The 17,979-nt window shown below is 42.9% G+C and overlaps 1 protein-coding gene across 2 annotated transcripts in view; it reads left to right on the top strand.

The window, feature by feature from the left end:
• LOC141781503 (carbonic anhydrase-related protein 10-like) overlaps positions 1 to 17,979 on the top strand; it is a 106,934-nt gene that overhangs the window by 74,613 nt on the left and 14,342 nt on the right. The window contains exons 4-8 of one of the 2 annotated variants that reach the window (XM_074657326.1): positions 7,383 to 7,568; positions 10,237 to 10,398; positions 10,595 to 10,667; positions 11,333 to 11,487; positions 13,855 to 14,029. In XM_074657326.1, the coding sequence (XP_074513427.1) occupies positions 7,383 to 7,568; positions 10,237 to 10,398; positions 10,595 to 10,667; positions 11,333 to 11,487; positions 13,855 to 14,029 (751 nt within the window). The remainder of the gene's footprint in view (positions 1 to 7,382; positions 7,569 to 10,236; positions 10,399 to 10,594; positions 10,668 to 11,332; positions 11,488 to 13,854; positions 14,030 to 17,979) is intronic. The other variant, XM_074657328.1, reaches the window with a different exon arrangement.

Genomic DNA, 17,979 nt, shown 5'->3' with positions numbered 1-17,979 from the left:
AAATTCCATAATAACCTTTCAGCATATTGTAATTCAAGTGTTCTAAAAGATAACTAGACTTCTGCTCCTCCTCATGGCTCTGTTTTCAGGCTTTAAAAAATCTGGCCCGTGACGGGAGACTTTGACCAATCACAGAACATTTCATTGAGAGAGCGTTCCTATTGGCTGTGCTCCAGTCATGTGACCGGAACTTGGCGTTCCTTCAAGAGATTTCCAACATGTCAGCCGGGTCACAAACTTTCTCATTTTACAGCTAAACCGTACACTACAAGATGATTCTGAAAACATCTGAGGAGAGAAATAGGCATTAACGTAACATAATATTGATTCATATTTGATCAGCGCAGCCTAGTTTGACCATTTGGTCGGAGTTCGTGAGTGATTGACAGCCAGCTCTCATAGACAGCAGATGGACAGCAGACCTCAGATCAGCTCTTACTGCTGGTTTTCCTCCGGTCTGTGAAATTTTGCAGATGCCGTTAGGAGCACCGGAGGACAAAGAGGCACATGATTTTTTTCAGGTACCTGTTTCATGTACTACTGTCACGATATAGCGACCGTTTTACAAAAATAACTTTTTTTATTCATATTTGATCCAATCTCCTCTACTTCAGCTTTAATAGCTCATTCAACAAATCTGTCGCGAAGCGCCAGGACTCTGAACCTAATTCCACTAACCGAAAGGCTATCAGGACTATATCCCCTGATGTCATCGAGGTTATCAAGGCTTGGGCTTGAGCTACGAACTTGGGGGGGGGTGTGGAGATTGAAAGATGTGGGTGTTTACCAGACATGGAGGGTCTGATGAAAAGACGCTGTTGAGCTGCATTATGGGAAATGTAGGATCTAGTGTTTTCAGCGATTGACCCAGTAGGGACTACTCAGGTATCTCGGCCTCCACTGATTTTTTACGATTCTTATTCAGATCTATCTCTTGCAATTCCCTCAACTTTATGCGAGTACAGTACAAAACCGCTGGAGTACCCTTTAATACATCCATGGTTCTGATGGCCCAGCTGGGAAATCTGGGAGAAACAGGAATGGATTCAGCTCCTAATTGAATCCAGTGAAAGCTACATCGTCCCCATAAGACGTTCAAGACAAAGTGGGAGATGAAACTGAAAGTTGTGCCCTCCCATATGAATAGCACTTCAGTCAGATCATTTACAGATAAAAAAAAAAAGACTAACATTTAACGTTCTTCCGTTTCACCTCTGTCAGCAGGGTTCGAGCCGGCTCAGAGCTCCTCATTATGTCCAACCACTCAACCATCACGGCTTTCCTCTTCTTCAGTTTCATCTTTGCCATTATTAATACCATCTCCATCCTCTCTGCTTCTCTCTGCTTTTGTCCATTTTCCAGCCACCACTTTCATCTCATTTTGTTCACCAGTGTCACATTTACCCCCCCCCCCCCACTGGCTTTTCTACTTTTTCAAAATCTTCTTCATTCCCTCTTCTATCGACCCCTCGTGTCCCTCAGTCTTGCCTCTCTCTCTCTGCATACATTTGATTCCAACACAAGCTTGGCAGAAAACAGGCTAAGGGCTTTGAAGATTTGCCTCACGCTGGTTCGGTTTTCTGAGACCACACATCAAACAGCTTTAACCTGTTTGTACTCAATTACTTGGAGTATGTTTGATTTGTTTTGCTCGATCCAGTGCAGGGAGCTCCCACATGTGTTTCCCGAAGCCCACCCGCTGTGCAATAATCCCCGTCATCTAATGCAGTTTTGTTAAAAGATGTGGAAATCCTTTGAGATATTATAGCTTCTGTGCTGCTCATCTGTAAGAACAGCTGCTCCTCCGCTGTAACTTCAGCTCGCGTTATGTTTTAGAAATGAATGTTAAAAAAAAAAAAAACATTCAGAAAATAGCTGTTTTCATTTATCCGTCACAATGATGTTTCACTGATACAGCTGTCATCAGCTGTACCTTATAGCTGAAGCTGCTTGGTGCTGAAGCCGCCATTGTGAAATCTGGTGAAGGAACGCCAAGTTCCGGTCACATGACCGGAGTACAGCCAATAGGAACGCTCTCGCAATGAAATTACCTGTGATTGGTCAAAGTCTCCCGTCACGGGCTAGATTTTCTAAAGCCTGAAAACAGAGCCATGAGGAGGTGCAAAAGTCTAGTTTTCTCTCAGAACACTTGAATATGCTGAAAGGTTATTATGGAAATTTTGCCAAATGATGCCAAAAATATACTGCCTACTGACACTTTAATATTCATATTATTATTATTGTGTATTTGTGTTTTGTATTTCGATGCTTTGGCAACATTGCTTTTGAAACTTTCATGCCGATAAAGCCACTCTGAATTGAAGCGAATTATAAATCCTGTCAGCTAATAAGCTACAGTAGCTTCCTGTTTTGGATACTCAGACTGATCCGTTCCCTCAAAAGTTTGCACCGTCCAGATGGTTTGTTATTAGTCAACGGCACAAATTTGCAGGTTAACATTATTCAAAAGTTGTACTTGGTATGGATTTGCTTCGCCCCTGTTCGTGAATCCACTAATCCCAGCAAATCTGGTGGAAAGAAATGATTTTGGTGCGAAGTTTTGCAGTTTTAGATGCTGGTGTGACCAGGCCTTAATCATGGATCAAATCTGAATATATTTAGAGTTTATACACAGTAATGTGCAACTGAAATAAGCTGACATAACATTAAGAAAATGAATAATAATGAGTAAAATGAATCAGTCTGACAGCTGAGGTTGAAATGTTTGCATAGTTGAGAGAGAATCCAGCTTTGAACAATCCTATACGAGCTCACAGGGTCTCACGTGGAAGAGGAAGAAAGTTGAGTGTGTGATGTCGTTGAGTGGCATAGAAGAGTGGAAATCATTCAGTCATTTTTAGATTCTAAATCCTTAGCCTCTTTTAAAATAATGTTGTGCTTTTCTGTAAGGATTATGCTGTGAATAGATTCCACAGGCTGGTGAGTAATGCTTTAATTTCATACTACCCCAGCAGTGGCATGCCACAATTAAACTGAGGCTGAGTGCTTTTTTCCTCATTTATTATATACCAACCGCAGTAATGAACATGTGAACGTCATGTAATATGTATGATGAATAGAGCTGGCATGCAGGTAAAGAGCATTACTGGTTTATGTGTTGCCAGGGGCGTTGTGATGAGCTGACTACATACAGCTCTGGGGCCATAATATGAGCAACAAGAATCCAAACAAACAGAGTCACTTTATTTGTCATACACTGTAAATATAGAGGAATTAGTTCTGTATGTCAAAGTAAGGCAAAGGACAACAATCCTACATTGAATGCAAAGGGGCGATAGAAGAAGACACAGTAAACAAGTACATGTCTTGGAACGATCTGCAGGCCAAGCTGAAACTTCAGAACCTTATCTCTTTAAATGATTTTAAACATAGAACAAGCTGCAAGTTGCTTCAATTAAATAGCAAACACATGACCAACATGCTGTAATAAACCCGCCTGCCCACCACAGGACAGCGCGTCAGAGGGACGTTTTGCCTCGTAGAGACGTGAATATTACACAGCCGTATTAACGTTTGTAACCAGCAGGGGGCAACAAAGCAACTCAGATAGGTTCAGGTAACAAAACCACTTAGGTAGGTTAAGGGAAAGCGTCATGGTTGGTCAAACTTTCGTAGTGGCCAAACAGCGGTACTGCAATTTCCACGTCCGTCATGTGATGCCGTCGGGCCCAAAAATACTTTTTCCCATAGACTTACATGAGAAAGAGACGTCTGTAACTCAAAGGATCATTTTATTTTAGGTGAATCAACTTCCCAGTATGAACACTCTAAAAGCCCTTATTTAAATCATTAGGTCCTAAAAGTTGTAAAATGCACTAATAGCTGAATCCAGAGTTATTTCCCTTCCTCCGTTCATGTGAATGAGACCCAGACCGAGGCTGGAGCGAGGGCTGGGAGGAGGAGTTAGCAAGCCGTGACGACAGCGTGACGGCTATGACCCCGTGACCGAGCGGACGCTACTGCGCCTGCTCGGTGGTCCCAATAGATGCGGAAGATTGACGGAAGAGCCGAGGAACTTTTCCAGTCGGAAGTCGAGCCATTTTGGCTTCATGCGCCACTGAGCAACTCTCATAGGAATGAACGGGGCCCAGCCTCCAACGCCGTATCCAGTTATCTTAATACATGCATGCTTTAAATAAAAACATAAACTAAGTAAAACACGTACAGAAACAACGTAACGTCATGTGACAAACGTGTGACAACCGTCACTAACGTAACTTGCAAAACACAACAGCAGTCTCGAACACGGTCCTCCCGCTTGAAAGTCTTGTTTGTTTAATATGTTTCTGGTTATTTTGTATTATTTATGAAGCACTTTGTAACCCTGTTGGCCCAGTGAAAGGTGTTATATAAATACAATTATTATTATTTTATAATTATGATACTGAATAAATGTATAAAATAAATATATAACATCAATTATTTTTCTTGTCTCTTTTTTGTTTGTATGATCTGTTGGTTGGCAGACAAGCTGTGTGTGAGTTAGGATAGCGTAATAAGCCCTTTGAAGAGACCATAGAGAAACTCTAAATGGGTCAATAGGTCCAGAACATATTAATGACATTAAATAATATCAGCCTACAGTACATGAACAAACATATAAAACCTATATCATTTAAGACAGCACTCTATAGTTCTGTTATCCTGTCTACAACATACACCGCCTCTCGCTCTGGTTGACTTTATAAAACAGATCATAACACCACATTAATATCCAGAGTGAACAGGTGAAGCTGAACTGTCCTCTCGTTCAATAATCGGGCTGAGACAGTCAGCTCACTGAAATGGACATTAAAAAAACAGGTTGCAGCAAACCCTGTTGCACATCACAGCACATCCTACCTTCTCCATTCTGCATTTTGTCAGAAGACAAAGCTGGTACAGTTGTAGAAGTGGGCCATGGTGCTGCTAGGGCTGGAGGCGATGGGATTACCCAGGGTAAAAATAGAATAGGGGCCCCATTACAGCACTTAAGGCAGAAGTGTCATGAAGCGGCACCCTCATGGTAACAGACCCGAGATCTTGTTCCAGTTTATCTCCAGTGCTGTTGCGTTAGAGATAAGGAGAGGAAACCGTAACTGACTTTTCTCAAGTCTTGAATGGTAGTTTCTTGTATTTTCCGTGTTCTACAGTAGCAATACGTGATTTTTTTTTTCATATTATGACACTAAATGAAGCTCTAGCGAAAGTTCAGTCAGGAAGACATGCTTCAGCCAGTGCTTTATTTCTCATACATCCTGCCATTCACTCCTCTCTCACACACACTCACTCATAATTTTCTTGCTGTCATTTGAGGGTTTGGGGCTGTCCATTCTGATATCAGCTGGTCACATCCATCCAATAGCACTGGGACACACCTACATTGTCAGTCTATCATCTTGCTGCTGTCTCTTTTTAAATAAGATTCTCTCTCTGCCTTTAGTCTGTTCATGCTGCTGTTACACGCGACCCCTCCACCTCCCCTGACAATAGGCTCGTTGGAGACAAGCCAGGCCTGCGCAGAACCGATCACCGCCGATCGCCGCGCAACGTATGCCGGTTAGATCTGTGTCCGACTTGATGCCAACTCGCACGACGATAACCTCATTGAGGCGGCCGCAGTTTTTAGAGCCAGGCGCCGCAGTTGCTCTCCACCGACTGCAAGACCCAGGGCATTATGGGAAACGCCTGGCTGTTGCCTGATCAAAGAGCTGATTGGCTCTCAGTTTTGACAGCAACACCAACTGTAGTAGAAAGTCTCAACTTTCTGTGTAATTATTTAACACTAGATTGTAGGATATTAGTCTCATGTTGTGCAATGAAGGTTTCATCTGTTCAACATATCTTGTGTGGTTGATAATTATTATAGTAATGAAGGTTATCTATATATTACACTTATCAAAACGAGGGCTCATTTTGTGCTTTACAAAGCGGACATACAAATAATAAAGGATAGAATCCAATGCCAGATACATGCACATTTCCACATAGATTTACAAACAAATATAAATAAATCCCAGCGTGGTCTGAAAACTGCAAATGGCCTACAGATCGGATCTAACAGGAAGTAACTCTTTCTATGACTTCCTGTAAATTCTTTGAAGGCTGCTGGAAACGGCTAGAAACTGTCCGACTTGACCGCAGTTCTTTGTCCCCGCCCCCTGCTGCTGCTGCCGCCTGATCTCGTCGTTCTACTTTCCAGGCGAGGCGCAGTTCATTTCCAACGAGCCTGATATGTCTGTGTGGCCAATAGTGACGGCTTTAGGCATCAGCAGAGAACTTGTACATGTGCTCCATTCTACGGTTGTAGAACCAACTGTCTCATAACCATGTGTGGAAACCTGAATCAGAGACGAATGCTAACGCTACATGGTATAATGAATCTATCATTTTCAAAGAAGATGAATTTGCATGCATATATAAAATATCACCATAATCAACTACTGATAAAAGTGTCGCTTGAATAAATTTTTTCCTTGCAGCAAAATAAAACAGTATTTGAAACCTGACTTCACCACGACACTCGATATGATGTTTGAAAGACTGAGAGGATCTGTTCATGACGGAACAGATTCAACAAGCTAATTGGTCAAGAAGGCATTGTATGGAAGTTTTTATTGGATTTAATTAGTTGTAATCCACAGAAGACAATCCCCAAAAGTGTACTATGATTTCCAAATATTTCACTATCCACAAACATGTATTTTTGTATTTGTGTTGTGTAAAGTCATATCCACAAAAATAAACGGCGATTTGCAAATACGCATAACTTACTCTGTAAATACATATTTTAAGGTTTACATGTAAAGTGATATATACGCATTTGTGCATCTATTTCTACACGTGGAATGATATTTGCGCATTTGCAGATCGCTTCCTATGGATTTATTGGCCACATGACATTTGTAACTTACCCCTGCTTGTTTACGGAATTTTGTCCGATTCGTACCGCAGCAGATCTGTAGATAAGAGTTGTAATCCATAGAAGACAATTCACAAATATGTTCCATGATCTACAAATATTTCACTACCCACAACCGTATTTTTGTATTTGTGTTGTGTAAAGTCACATCCACAAAAATGCAGGTCGATTTTCAAATAAGCATAACTTACTCTGTAAATACCTATTTTAATTCCACATAAAAATGTTATAGGTTTACATGTAAAATGATCTGCTCTGGTACGAATCGGACAACATTCCATATACAAACAGGTTACAAATGTCATGTGGCCCCTAAATGCACAGGAAGAAATCTGCAAATGCGCAAATAGCATTCCACGTGTAGAAATAGATGCACAAATACTAAATATAATGCTGTTATCTGTTGCAGTGGTAACAGAGTAGTGAAATTACAGCCATCCCTGTGTGTGTTTCTCTGTAGATAGGATGCACCATGTACAACACGGGGAAGCACGTGTCCCTACGGCCAGACAAATCCCACCTGGTGAACATCTCCGGGGGCCCTCTGGGCTACAGCTACAGGCTGGAGGAGGTCCGCCTCCACTTTGGGAGCGAGGACTCCACGGGTTCAGAGCACCTGCTCAATGGACAGGGCTTTCCTGGAGAGGTAAGAACACACACACATACACATACAAACCCATCTACATAGGCAGAAGCGCAGTGAATATGATAAGATCATTGCTGATAGCAAACGGAGACATAATGACGACATGATTGTTATCGCACACATAAAACAGTAAAATGCACCCACACAGAGCAAGTTGTGAATCTCTCATTAAGAGGAAAACTTTTTCATATGTGAGCACTCTTGATCTCAAAGCTTGTTATCCACATTGAAATCAATCCAAACTTGTGGTTGTCAAGATTGTTTTCTTGTCTCTGTGGAGATTCATTGAGCTTTTCTGTCTTCAACTCCCGTTTTGTAAATGCACTCATGTCCAGAGAGACACGCAGTGATGTTAAAAAGGAAGCTGTGAAGCTTGACATGCTTCTCCCTCTTATTATGCAGATTGGGTTTGGGTTTCTACATCTGTTCTGGAGGAAGAACTAATCTCAGAGGTTGAGTCGAAATTCGTCGGGCAGAGCAAAAGCACCACGACTACAGCCGAATTCATGTCAAGACAATTTGATTTATATAGCTCAAAACCACAAATTTACAATCTATACACCATATGAAACCCTCTGTCCTTGGACCCTCGCAGCAGATAAGGAACCCCCCACAATCTTTAATGGGTAAATAAGAACTGTAGCTAGTAACCGACGAGGCTAATTTAATGAAGTCTATCATCAACACAGAATGTGGAAGTCAATCCACCTGGGCTAAATACTCTGGGTAACCGGTGGAAAACCTACCCCAACCCATAGATGTATAAAGTGAACTGGATACAGCGTTGGAGGCGGGGCCCTGTTCATTCCTATGAAAGTTGCTCAGTGGCGCAAGAAGCCAAAATGGCTCGACTTCTGACTGGAAAAGTACCCGGATCTTCCGGCGATCTTCCGCATCAATTGGGCCCACGGAACGGGCGCAGAAGCGTCCGCTCGGTCACATGGCTCGGTCACGGGTTCACAACCGTCACGCTGTCGTCACGGCTTGCTAACTCTGCCTCCCAGCCCTCACTCCGGTCTCGGTCTGGGTCTCATTCACATGAACGGAGGAAGGGAAATAACTCTGGATTCGCCCATTAGTGCATTTTACAACTCTTAGGACCTAATGATTTAAATAAGGGCTATTAGAGTTTTCATACTGGGAAGTTGATTTACCTAAAATAAAATTATCCGCTGAGTTACAGATGTCTCTTTCCTAATGTAAGTCTATGGGAAAAAGTCTGTTTTAGGCCCAATGCATCACGTTGCGGACACAGAAGTTGCAGTACCGCCATTTGGCCACTCCGAAAGTTGGCATCAACAACCGGCGCTCTTCCTGGGGGCTTGGTCCAACCCCACATTTATGAAATGACCCAATCTGACGGGGACCCGAGCACAGTCAGACCCCATCCGAAATGCCGTGCACATACCTAACAGAACCTAATAGAGAAAGAACATCAACACCGGCAGCAGAATGGTGCACTACCAATTAACAAGGCTGAAAAGAGCAGTAATATTATAATAACTTCCTGAGAACGAATAAAAAGTCATAGAAACTAACTCCAAAACATTTTGTTTATGCTTCAAAGTCCTATTTTCACCTCCTTCATCAAAGCTGATACTCAGTATGCTTGATCCGTTTGGATCCAATCAGTATCCACTTGACACACAGACTCGACATCCTTGGCAGTAATGGATGGTTAGTTAGTTTATCATTAACAAGGACGCAGAAAGACTTTATGTATACTCCACTCTTAAAGCCTTGTACAGACAGCATTCAGCAAAATCAGTTCATTTCAATGGATGGTGCAGCAAATTGTTCATGATGGGTAGTTTCACATTGTCTTTTTTTGTTTTGAAGATTAAATCAATCAAAAAGGTACTGTTTGTAACTTCTTACACGTATAAACCTGGTCGGTGTCCCATGCGCACACTTGCGTGTGGCTACGCTGTTCCAACACAAGCTACATGGAAGCACCAAAACCGCAAAGTTATATCTAGTTATATTTGCAAAACAGTGTCAGCTCTTCCTGCTCCAGCCCCCGACCGCGGCCAGAAGACACAGGGTAGACCTTAGCTTTGGTCTCCAGGGCCGGAATCTCTGCTCCTCTGCCTGCCTGCTTGCCTTCACTCACACACCGCGCTCGTTCTCACACGCTCCACCTCTCACGTGCATGCACGCATACTACACACTGCAGAAGACGGGAGGCTGAAGCAGGAAAACACAGTATCAGCAGTGATTCATGGAGAGAGCTTCGGCTCTGCAGCGAGAAACGTTATCGTCCCCGACCAAAACTCCGGTGTCTTCCCTGTTCCCTCCGGCCGCGGTCGGGAGTCTGAGGCAGGAAAAGCCAACACTAGGATCAGCATTGATTCATGGAGAAACCTTCGTCTGGTCAGCTAACATTACTGCTAAGCAGCTGAAATATAGAGTGATATTGTGCTTTTAGCTGACGTGTGTCACCTCACTGTTTTGACCGATGTTCGTTCATGTCTATGTAGAGCGAGCACAAGCGCGAGCAACAGGACGCTGACTTTCGTTGACTTAACGGCCACAGGTGTCGCTGTTAACACGCAATTTCTGATTCTTACATAGAGTCCCTTTAATCAATACCATAAGTCAAACTCCAAAATATGAATTAGTTGCAGTCCTGCTGGAGTACCTCTGTGTCATTGTGTGTCTCTTTCAGGTCCAGTTGATCCATTATAACCAGGATCTGTATGCCAACTACACTGAGGCAGCTAAGAGCCCCCATGGCATCGCTGTGGTCTCCATCTTCATAAAGGTCAGCGAGTCCTTCTGGGAGCACCCGGAACCATCACCGAGGACCGATCAAGAAACAAATCCATTAGTAAAAAGATGGTTTAACTCATAACATAGCCTCTCAGTTGGATTATGCATTTTATATGTATACCACGGGGGCAGTGCGTGAGCGTGTGTGTGTGTGTGTGTGTGTGTGTGTGTGTGTGTGTGTGTGTGTGTGTGTCCGTGTTGTACTGTGGTTTGTGATGAATATGTGATCCCTCTCTCTCTTTGCCATCTCTCAGCTCTCTGAAAACTCCAACGCCTTCCTCAACCGCATGCTCAATAGAGACACCATCACCAGAATCAACTACAAGCGTGAGACACACACACGCACAAACACACACACACACACCACACACACATGTTTTGCGGTGTTTGCCTTCAGCTAGAATGCATTCTTAATTTCATACAAATCAGTGCTACATTGCCAAATTCTGTTTTCCACCGTCTGCTGTGAAGTACGGCCCTCTGGAGAGTTCCTTCCTGTTAATGGGGCTAAACATAGCAAAGCTATGCAGCCGCACACACACACACACACCCACGCACACACACAAACTTGTTTTTGTCACGTAGGAGGACATCACATTGACTTCTATTAATTCTCTGGGGACGTACACTAACCTAAACCAAGAGGCAGGCCTTAACCTTAAAACTGAACGGTTTCCTGCCGGCTACTGTTTGTCCATAAACGTGAGGTGTGTCCCCATAATGTGACTGTCCTTAATTAATACAACACACACACACACACACACACACACACACTCTGCTCCAGCATATTTCTGTTTTTTCTCAGGCAAATCATTCCTTTTAATTGTTAATTGGTCCAAACATTAAAGATGTATACCCTGATGCAATACTCTACATAAACCACACACAGTATGCTCTTCTTTCTTTGACAGTGAACACAACACACTGCATCACCTCAACCCTCTTCCTCTCTCTCTCTCTCTCTCTCTCTCTCTCTCTCTCTCTCTCTCTAGATGATGCGTTCTTATTAATGGGCCTGAACATAGGCGAACTTTATCCCGACACCACGCGTTACATCACCTACGAGGGCTCCATCACCATCCCCCCCTGCTACGAGACGTCCACGTGGATACTCATCAACAAGCCGGTCTACGTGACACAGATGCAGGTACGCCAGTGAAAGGATAAGTAAATGTGACATGCAACAAGCATTCTGTTGATCGGGGCGGAAGTGTGATTTCTTATTTCCTGGAAGGGCACAAACAGCTTTGAATAGTAAATTACGACTTCATAACCTGTAACTGAAAGCATCTACTTTAGCCTAAGTGGTTTAGATAGTATAGGCTGTGTTGTAACAGTAATGTCGTGAAATGCAGTGCATATACACAGAGCACCTGCTTTTGACTCTGAGTAGTCTCCAAGGTCTAAAAACATGCTCTTCTTCTTCTTCTTCTGCGTCTGTTTGAAACAGTAAGGATTAGGGATGTTAATAATGAACCGTTAACCGACATTAAGCATTTTAACCGATTAACGCTATCGGTTAAAACGGTTAAAAGAAATGTTCATAATTATTTAAAAAGCTGTGGAAAAAAACGTCAATTTAAGGAGAAAAGCTGGTCCACCTTAAGAGGCGGAGCCGGTGTTACAGATACAGTAAGTTGGCTCCCGTCTATCAAACCCCCAGGAAGAGCGCTGGTCGTCGATCCCAACTTTCGTAGTGGCCAAACGGCGGTACTGCAACTTCCATGTCAGCCACATGATGCCATTGTGCCCAAAAATACTTTTTCTCATAGACTTACATTGGGAAAGAGACGTCTGTAACTCAGCGGATAATTGTTTTTAGCTGAATCAACTCCCCCGTACGAACACTCTAATAGCCCTTATTTAAAATATTAAGTTTTTAAAGTTGTAAAACGCACTAATAGCTGAATCCAGAGTTATTTCCCTTCCTCCTTTCATGTGAGTGAGACCCAGACCGAGGCTTGAGCACAAGCCGTGACGACAGCGTGACATTAGGACCCCCTAAACGAGTCATTTGACCGAACGGACGCTACTCCACCAACCATCTTGGTACTCCGCCAAGATCCAAATGGAACTCGAGCCATTTAGGCTTCATGCGCCAATGAGCAACTCTTGTATGAATGACCGGGGCCCCGCTTCCAACGCTGTATCTGGTTCTCTTCATACATCCATGGCTTGAGCTGAGGAGATGTAGCTTTATAGCATTTATTCACCGACAAATAAACTGTACAAACACTGTCTGCTACACCTACGTTCACAATAATGCCACCAACAAAATGCACATCACCACCGCCACAAACACACGGTCTGTCGGAAACTCCCTGAAGTTACGCCGCGCTGACAGAGCGTATGTGTGTGGCTACAGCGGGCACACTCTCTATCACACTCTCTATCGTCCGGACAGACGGAGTGTCGTTACGCCGGGCAGACACACAGCGGACAACCTGCTAAACTAAACTAAATGTGCGGTGGAGACTTTTACTGGGAATGTGGCTGCATGCTAAATCAACGCTCCCGGACGGTGAACTGGGGACTCCGTTGTCTGTTGTCCTCATACACTTCAGCTGGTGCACCGCTGCATGCGAGGCACAAATCTTGTTGGTTAATAATTGGTTAACGAGGTTCGGTTATCGGTTAAGACAATTTTTCAAAATTAGCATCCCCAGTAAGAATGGAGTAGATTTAGTAGGTGATGTAAAACATATCATCATCTGCAAAAAATCTGCACATCATGTTGTACCTTTGTTCTGACCAGAAAGCCTTTTTTATGTCACTGAAGAGCAGCTGGATGGATGAGATTCAAACCACAGGAAGCTCGCCCGCCCAAAGTGCAACACATTTACAATCCGGCGCGACACTCACCTGCATGCTTCAGTGTGATCAACTCCCACACACACCATCTGCCTTTTACTCTCACTGTATTTACTCCTGCTCTCAGCCATCCTCTGATCTCAACGATCTTTCTTTTTCATTCCCTCTTTTACTTCTCTATTTCAGTAGCTCTTTCATCATTAGATTTGCTCCACCCTCTAATTTTCTTGGCCTTCTATCCTTCCTCCCTTACCTCTCCATCTATTCATTCCTCTCTCCTCCCTCGTTCTGCACCGACTGTGGTGACATATACAGGTTTTCATTTGTTGAAGGGAACTCCACCGATTTTACGGGTGCCTTTCAACAGATGCCTTTTTATTGCCTGGCGTGGATGTATTAATGATAAGATAAGGTCAAAGATGGCATCCCATTCAGTCCTCTTGCTTCCTCTTGCTTCCTCCCACTTCCGAAATGTTTGGAACAGAGCATGTGCACGAGTCTTCAGCCGTGCCGCTTGAGAGACTTCCGTTGTCTGAGCCGGCTGACTGAACTTGACTGACTTTCCAAATGTCATTGGACCGAATGGATAAAAAAGTAATTTCGCTGGGATTAACTGAACTGAGCTAAACCGAATTGTGTTAGTGAATTAAACAAGCTGAACCCAACCACCCACTCTCCTTTACCACCCCCATCTCCTCCACAGATGCACTCCCTGCGCCTCCTCAGCCAGAACGAGCCCTACAAGATCTTCCTGAGTATGAGCGACAACACCCGGCCCACCCAGCCTCTGCTGCAGCGCTGCATCCGGACCAACATCAACTTCAGCAAGCAGGGCCGAGACTGCCCCAACAACCGCGCCCTCCGCCCGCAGTACAGAGGTAATACGGAGGAGGGGAGGTTGTTGAATAAATAAAATAAAGCATTAAATATTCCATTCTGCCAGAAATGAATGCCAACTATGATTTATTTTTTTACACTTTCCATCCCCTCAAAGCTAATTAGGACAGTTTTTACATGCTCGTGCCAAGACTGGAAATATTCAAAGTCAGTTTTGCCGAACCTCTCCAGCTCATGGACCCTTATATACTCCCTTATAAACAACCAAGAAAACCTCCATTAAACCCAGCGGAGCTAATAAATCTCTTAACAAGAGCAATCATGTTTTTCTATCTCATCTACATTTGGACAAATGCTACACTCAAGAGCACCATAAGACTAGATTTTTCTTACGGCCACGCACCTGTCACGGAACAGGACGTGTTTCTTGGGGTGCTTTCACATTAGGGACCCGGGCCCGGATCCAAGTACACTTGTCCCCAAAGTCCAGTTCGATTGATTAGTGTGAACGCTCCGTACCGTACTCGGGCACGGTTCGTCGATCCGTACTCGAGTCTACCTGAAAAGGTGGTTTGGAGTACGGATCATGTGTACTCGGGTACGGTTTGCATCAGGTGTGAAAGCTAACCGTACCAAAACACGGAAGTGGACCGCTATTTAACATGAGTTACGTTAACTCAGGCGTAAGGTCAGGCTTTTTTCAACGCCGCCGGTCTCCTCCGAAATCTGTATACATACAAAACTGTTTCATATCTACAGTATGTCTGTATCTGCGCGCAGCATGAACCGATCTCATCCTCTGAACTGCATGGCCGTGGATCATACAGCAGGGGAAGGCAGGCGAGAGGTTTCTTAAAATATAGACAATAGTAGGCAATAGGGTCGGGCGGTGTTTGTTAATTTATTCAACTAATTGAATGATCTGCCTCCAAAGAACGAGAGTCGCTCAGCTGCTCGGCGGGCAGAGAGAGAGACAGCGCTAAACACTAAACAGTGTATAGAGTCGGCATATTTTCACCGCAAACTCTGTGAAATAAGAGTTTATTTCAACCAAACCAGAGTTGGTGATATTTGGAAAGACTAACAATCGTACTCGGGCACGGTATGGATCAATCCTACCTAATGTGAAAGCGCCCTTGGAGACATTGTGTTTTTTTAACATTTCAATTCAGAACGTCGATGATCCGACAGCAAAGCCCACCCAGCCATACTTTGGCCGCACTCTTTGAAATAAAGGCAGTGCATAATGTTGGCCGTTTACAGGTTTAGACATCTTAACCAGGGACCAGCGGGGAGGCAGGCGGTGGAGCGGTGCTCCGCCGGTGATGCCGTACTGGGCTGGGCCGTTGAGGGACAGGTGTAAATGGACACCGCGGCATATTTCTCATACTTCTTTCTTTCTACTTCTCCAATTTGCACATTTTTAACCATATTTAATGTGTTAACCTGTAGCCAAGATTTTAGAAATATTGAGGTCGTGAGTCCAAAATCCCCCCAGTAAGATACACCGATCAGCCATAACATTAAGACAGCACGGGAACCCTGACCGCGCTGCTGTTTCTTGATCTTGAGGGTCACCTATGGGGGCGGCCCAACCTGTCATCCAAGAGCTCACCTGCTAACTTCTGTTTACATAGAAACTAGATTTGTTTGGCTTTGAATAAAACTTCTACTATGGTATTGGTTCAGTGTGGCGGTAAAGACTCAGAAGTGTGGGACAGGCGCATTTAGATGAAAATATCATACAAATGATTTGTAAACAAAATAATACTTTGAATATGGTGTTAAGTAATAGGTATATGAAACAATTCAATTTGAAATAATGTCATGTTATAATTGAATTAGCTCATTGTATGTATCTCAACATTGTGAAAAGAAAAGTGGTGTTTGGATCCACAAAATGCTTCATACATTTTATGAAATCACATTATTTAGTAATTATTTATTTTTTTACGTCAAGCTGGGTAATAACACTGTACTTATATTTAGCAAGCACTGCGCTACAAATTTAAACATAAATCCAAAATGTCATTGTTGGGACTTAAAAATGCCCGTAGCTGCAGAAAGTACATACGGCCCTGATGCTACTGTTCACACAGTCAAGCCCAGACAAACCAAAGACGGACACGTCTGTCAGCTGCAGGCTAAAGATACTGAAAATAACCTGAATAAAGTGTATACTTTAGCATAAAAAAATGGAGAATCTCCTTTGATTTAATGTTCAAACATTATATTTCAATTATATTTCATTGAAAAATAGACCACTGTAAAAAAAAAAAAAAAAAATACCTCCTAATGTATTAAAGGTCCCATATTGTAAATTGTACGTTGTACGTTAATAGCCTGGCTGAACTTGGTTACATGGGCCAACTGCTCTTCTTCTGAAAGCAATCAGTCAGATTATTCATTCCCACACTATTTTCGTGAACAGTACACAAAATCTTTGTTAAAGGTCCCTTATTGTAAAAAGTGACATTTTCATGGCTTTTATATTATAAAGCAGGTTTAAGTTCTATATAAATACTGTTAAACTATCAAAATGCTCAATACATGGAGAAATACACACAGCCCGTATTCAGAAACTGTGCGTTTGAAACAAGCCCTCTGGATTTCTGTCCATTTGTGATGTCACAAATATACAATATTTAGAACATTACGCGGTTTTAAACGTTAACATTCTAAATGTGTCCCAGTTTATTTCCTGTTGCAGTGTATGAAAATAACATCAGCTGAAAGGAAGTAAACATGGACCCAAACTGTTGCCTAACAACGCAATTCTGTTGCAATGTACTAAAATGGAGCGTTTCATAAAAGAAGGTAAATACAGCTATATCCAAGCAGACAGTACGAGGAAAAATAAAATGTTTTTTGAACATTACAGCATGTAAACATGTTCTAATAGAAACACAAAATACACTTATGAACCTGAAAATAAGCACGATATGGGACCTTTAAGCTTAAAAAAAAAAACATCTGCAGTGGTGTAAAACAGTGAGGACATGCAGGAAATGAGCAGATTCTACGGTTTGACTTTTCACTGCCATCAGAAGACAGGAGGGAGTGCATTTTGCAGGTTTAAATCTGCATTTTACATGAGCTTACAGCTGTGCCTTCTGTCTGTGTGAAATATATTAGTGCATTCAGACTGCGAGCAGCAGCAGGGAGAGACATTAATGGTTAATCCTTAAAGGTCTGAATCTGAAATAGGTTCAGGTACAAGTATAGAGATACAGCTGATCATTAAAGCTGCCTCGGGCAGGGAAGGAAGGTTGACTGAGCATGTCTTTATGTCAGCGGTGTCTTGAGAATGTGAAAATAGAGAATGAAACAGAGAGGGAGATCTCAAAAAGAAGAGTGAGAAACATATGGAAATAAAAAAAACAAATGTATATGTGTGGGAGTGCATTGTCTGTTTGTGCAGATTTAAAACTGAGGGTGCGTGGGTGAGCTGGTTGGTGTTAAAGAGAAAGCTGATGCATCATACACGCACACACAACAAACGTGGACATGTCACGCAGAGAGTGTGGGAGTCCTCGTATCCTCTCAGTGCTCGGCGCTCCCTGAATATATCTTTGTTATCGATCCGGTCGAGCCCAGCATGCTCTCCACAACATCAAATGGATTCTGTGGCCTCTGCTTCCCTTTGATAATGGCTTGTTACAGTACAGATCTCCAACAGGAGTTTGTGTATTCACGGTCAAAGAGCACAGAAAACACAGTGTCTGAAACCTCTTTGAGCCAACAGTGTTAGACTTTATGGAAAGAAAAAAGGACAGGACATTTGCAGTAATAACATGTGGACCTAATTGAAGGTGAGACTTTGATGTAAAAATGTTCAGTTTTATCACACGGCTCTGGCTACAGCAGCATTCTAAAGTAGATGATTTACACAGAGACAACGCCCTGTGTATTTGCAACTCAAAACAAAGTGTTGTATCAAATAAAACACCCAGGTTTCTTGCAGCTGGTTTGATATTTACTGAGAGGGAAT

This window comes from Sebastes fasciatus, chromosome 13 (assembly GCF_043250625.1).
Source record: "Sebastes fasciatus isolate fSebFas1 chromosome 13, fSebFas1.pri, whole genome shotgun sequence".
NCBI lineage: Eukaryota > Metazoa > Chordata > Actinopteri > Perciformes > Sebastidae > Sebastes > Sebastes fasciatus.
This window is presented reverse-complemented; position numbering and strand designations above follow the sequence as displayed.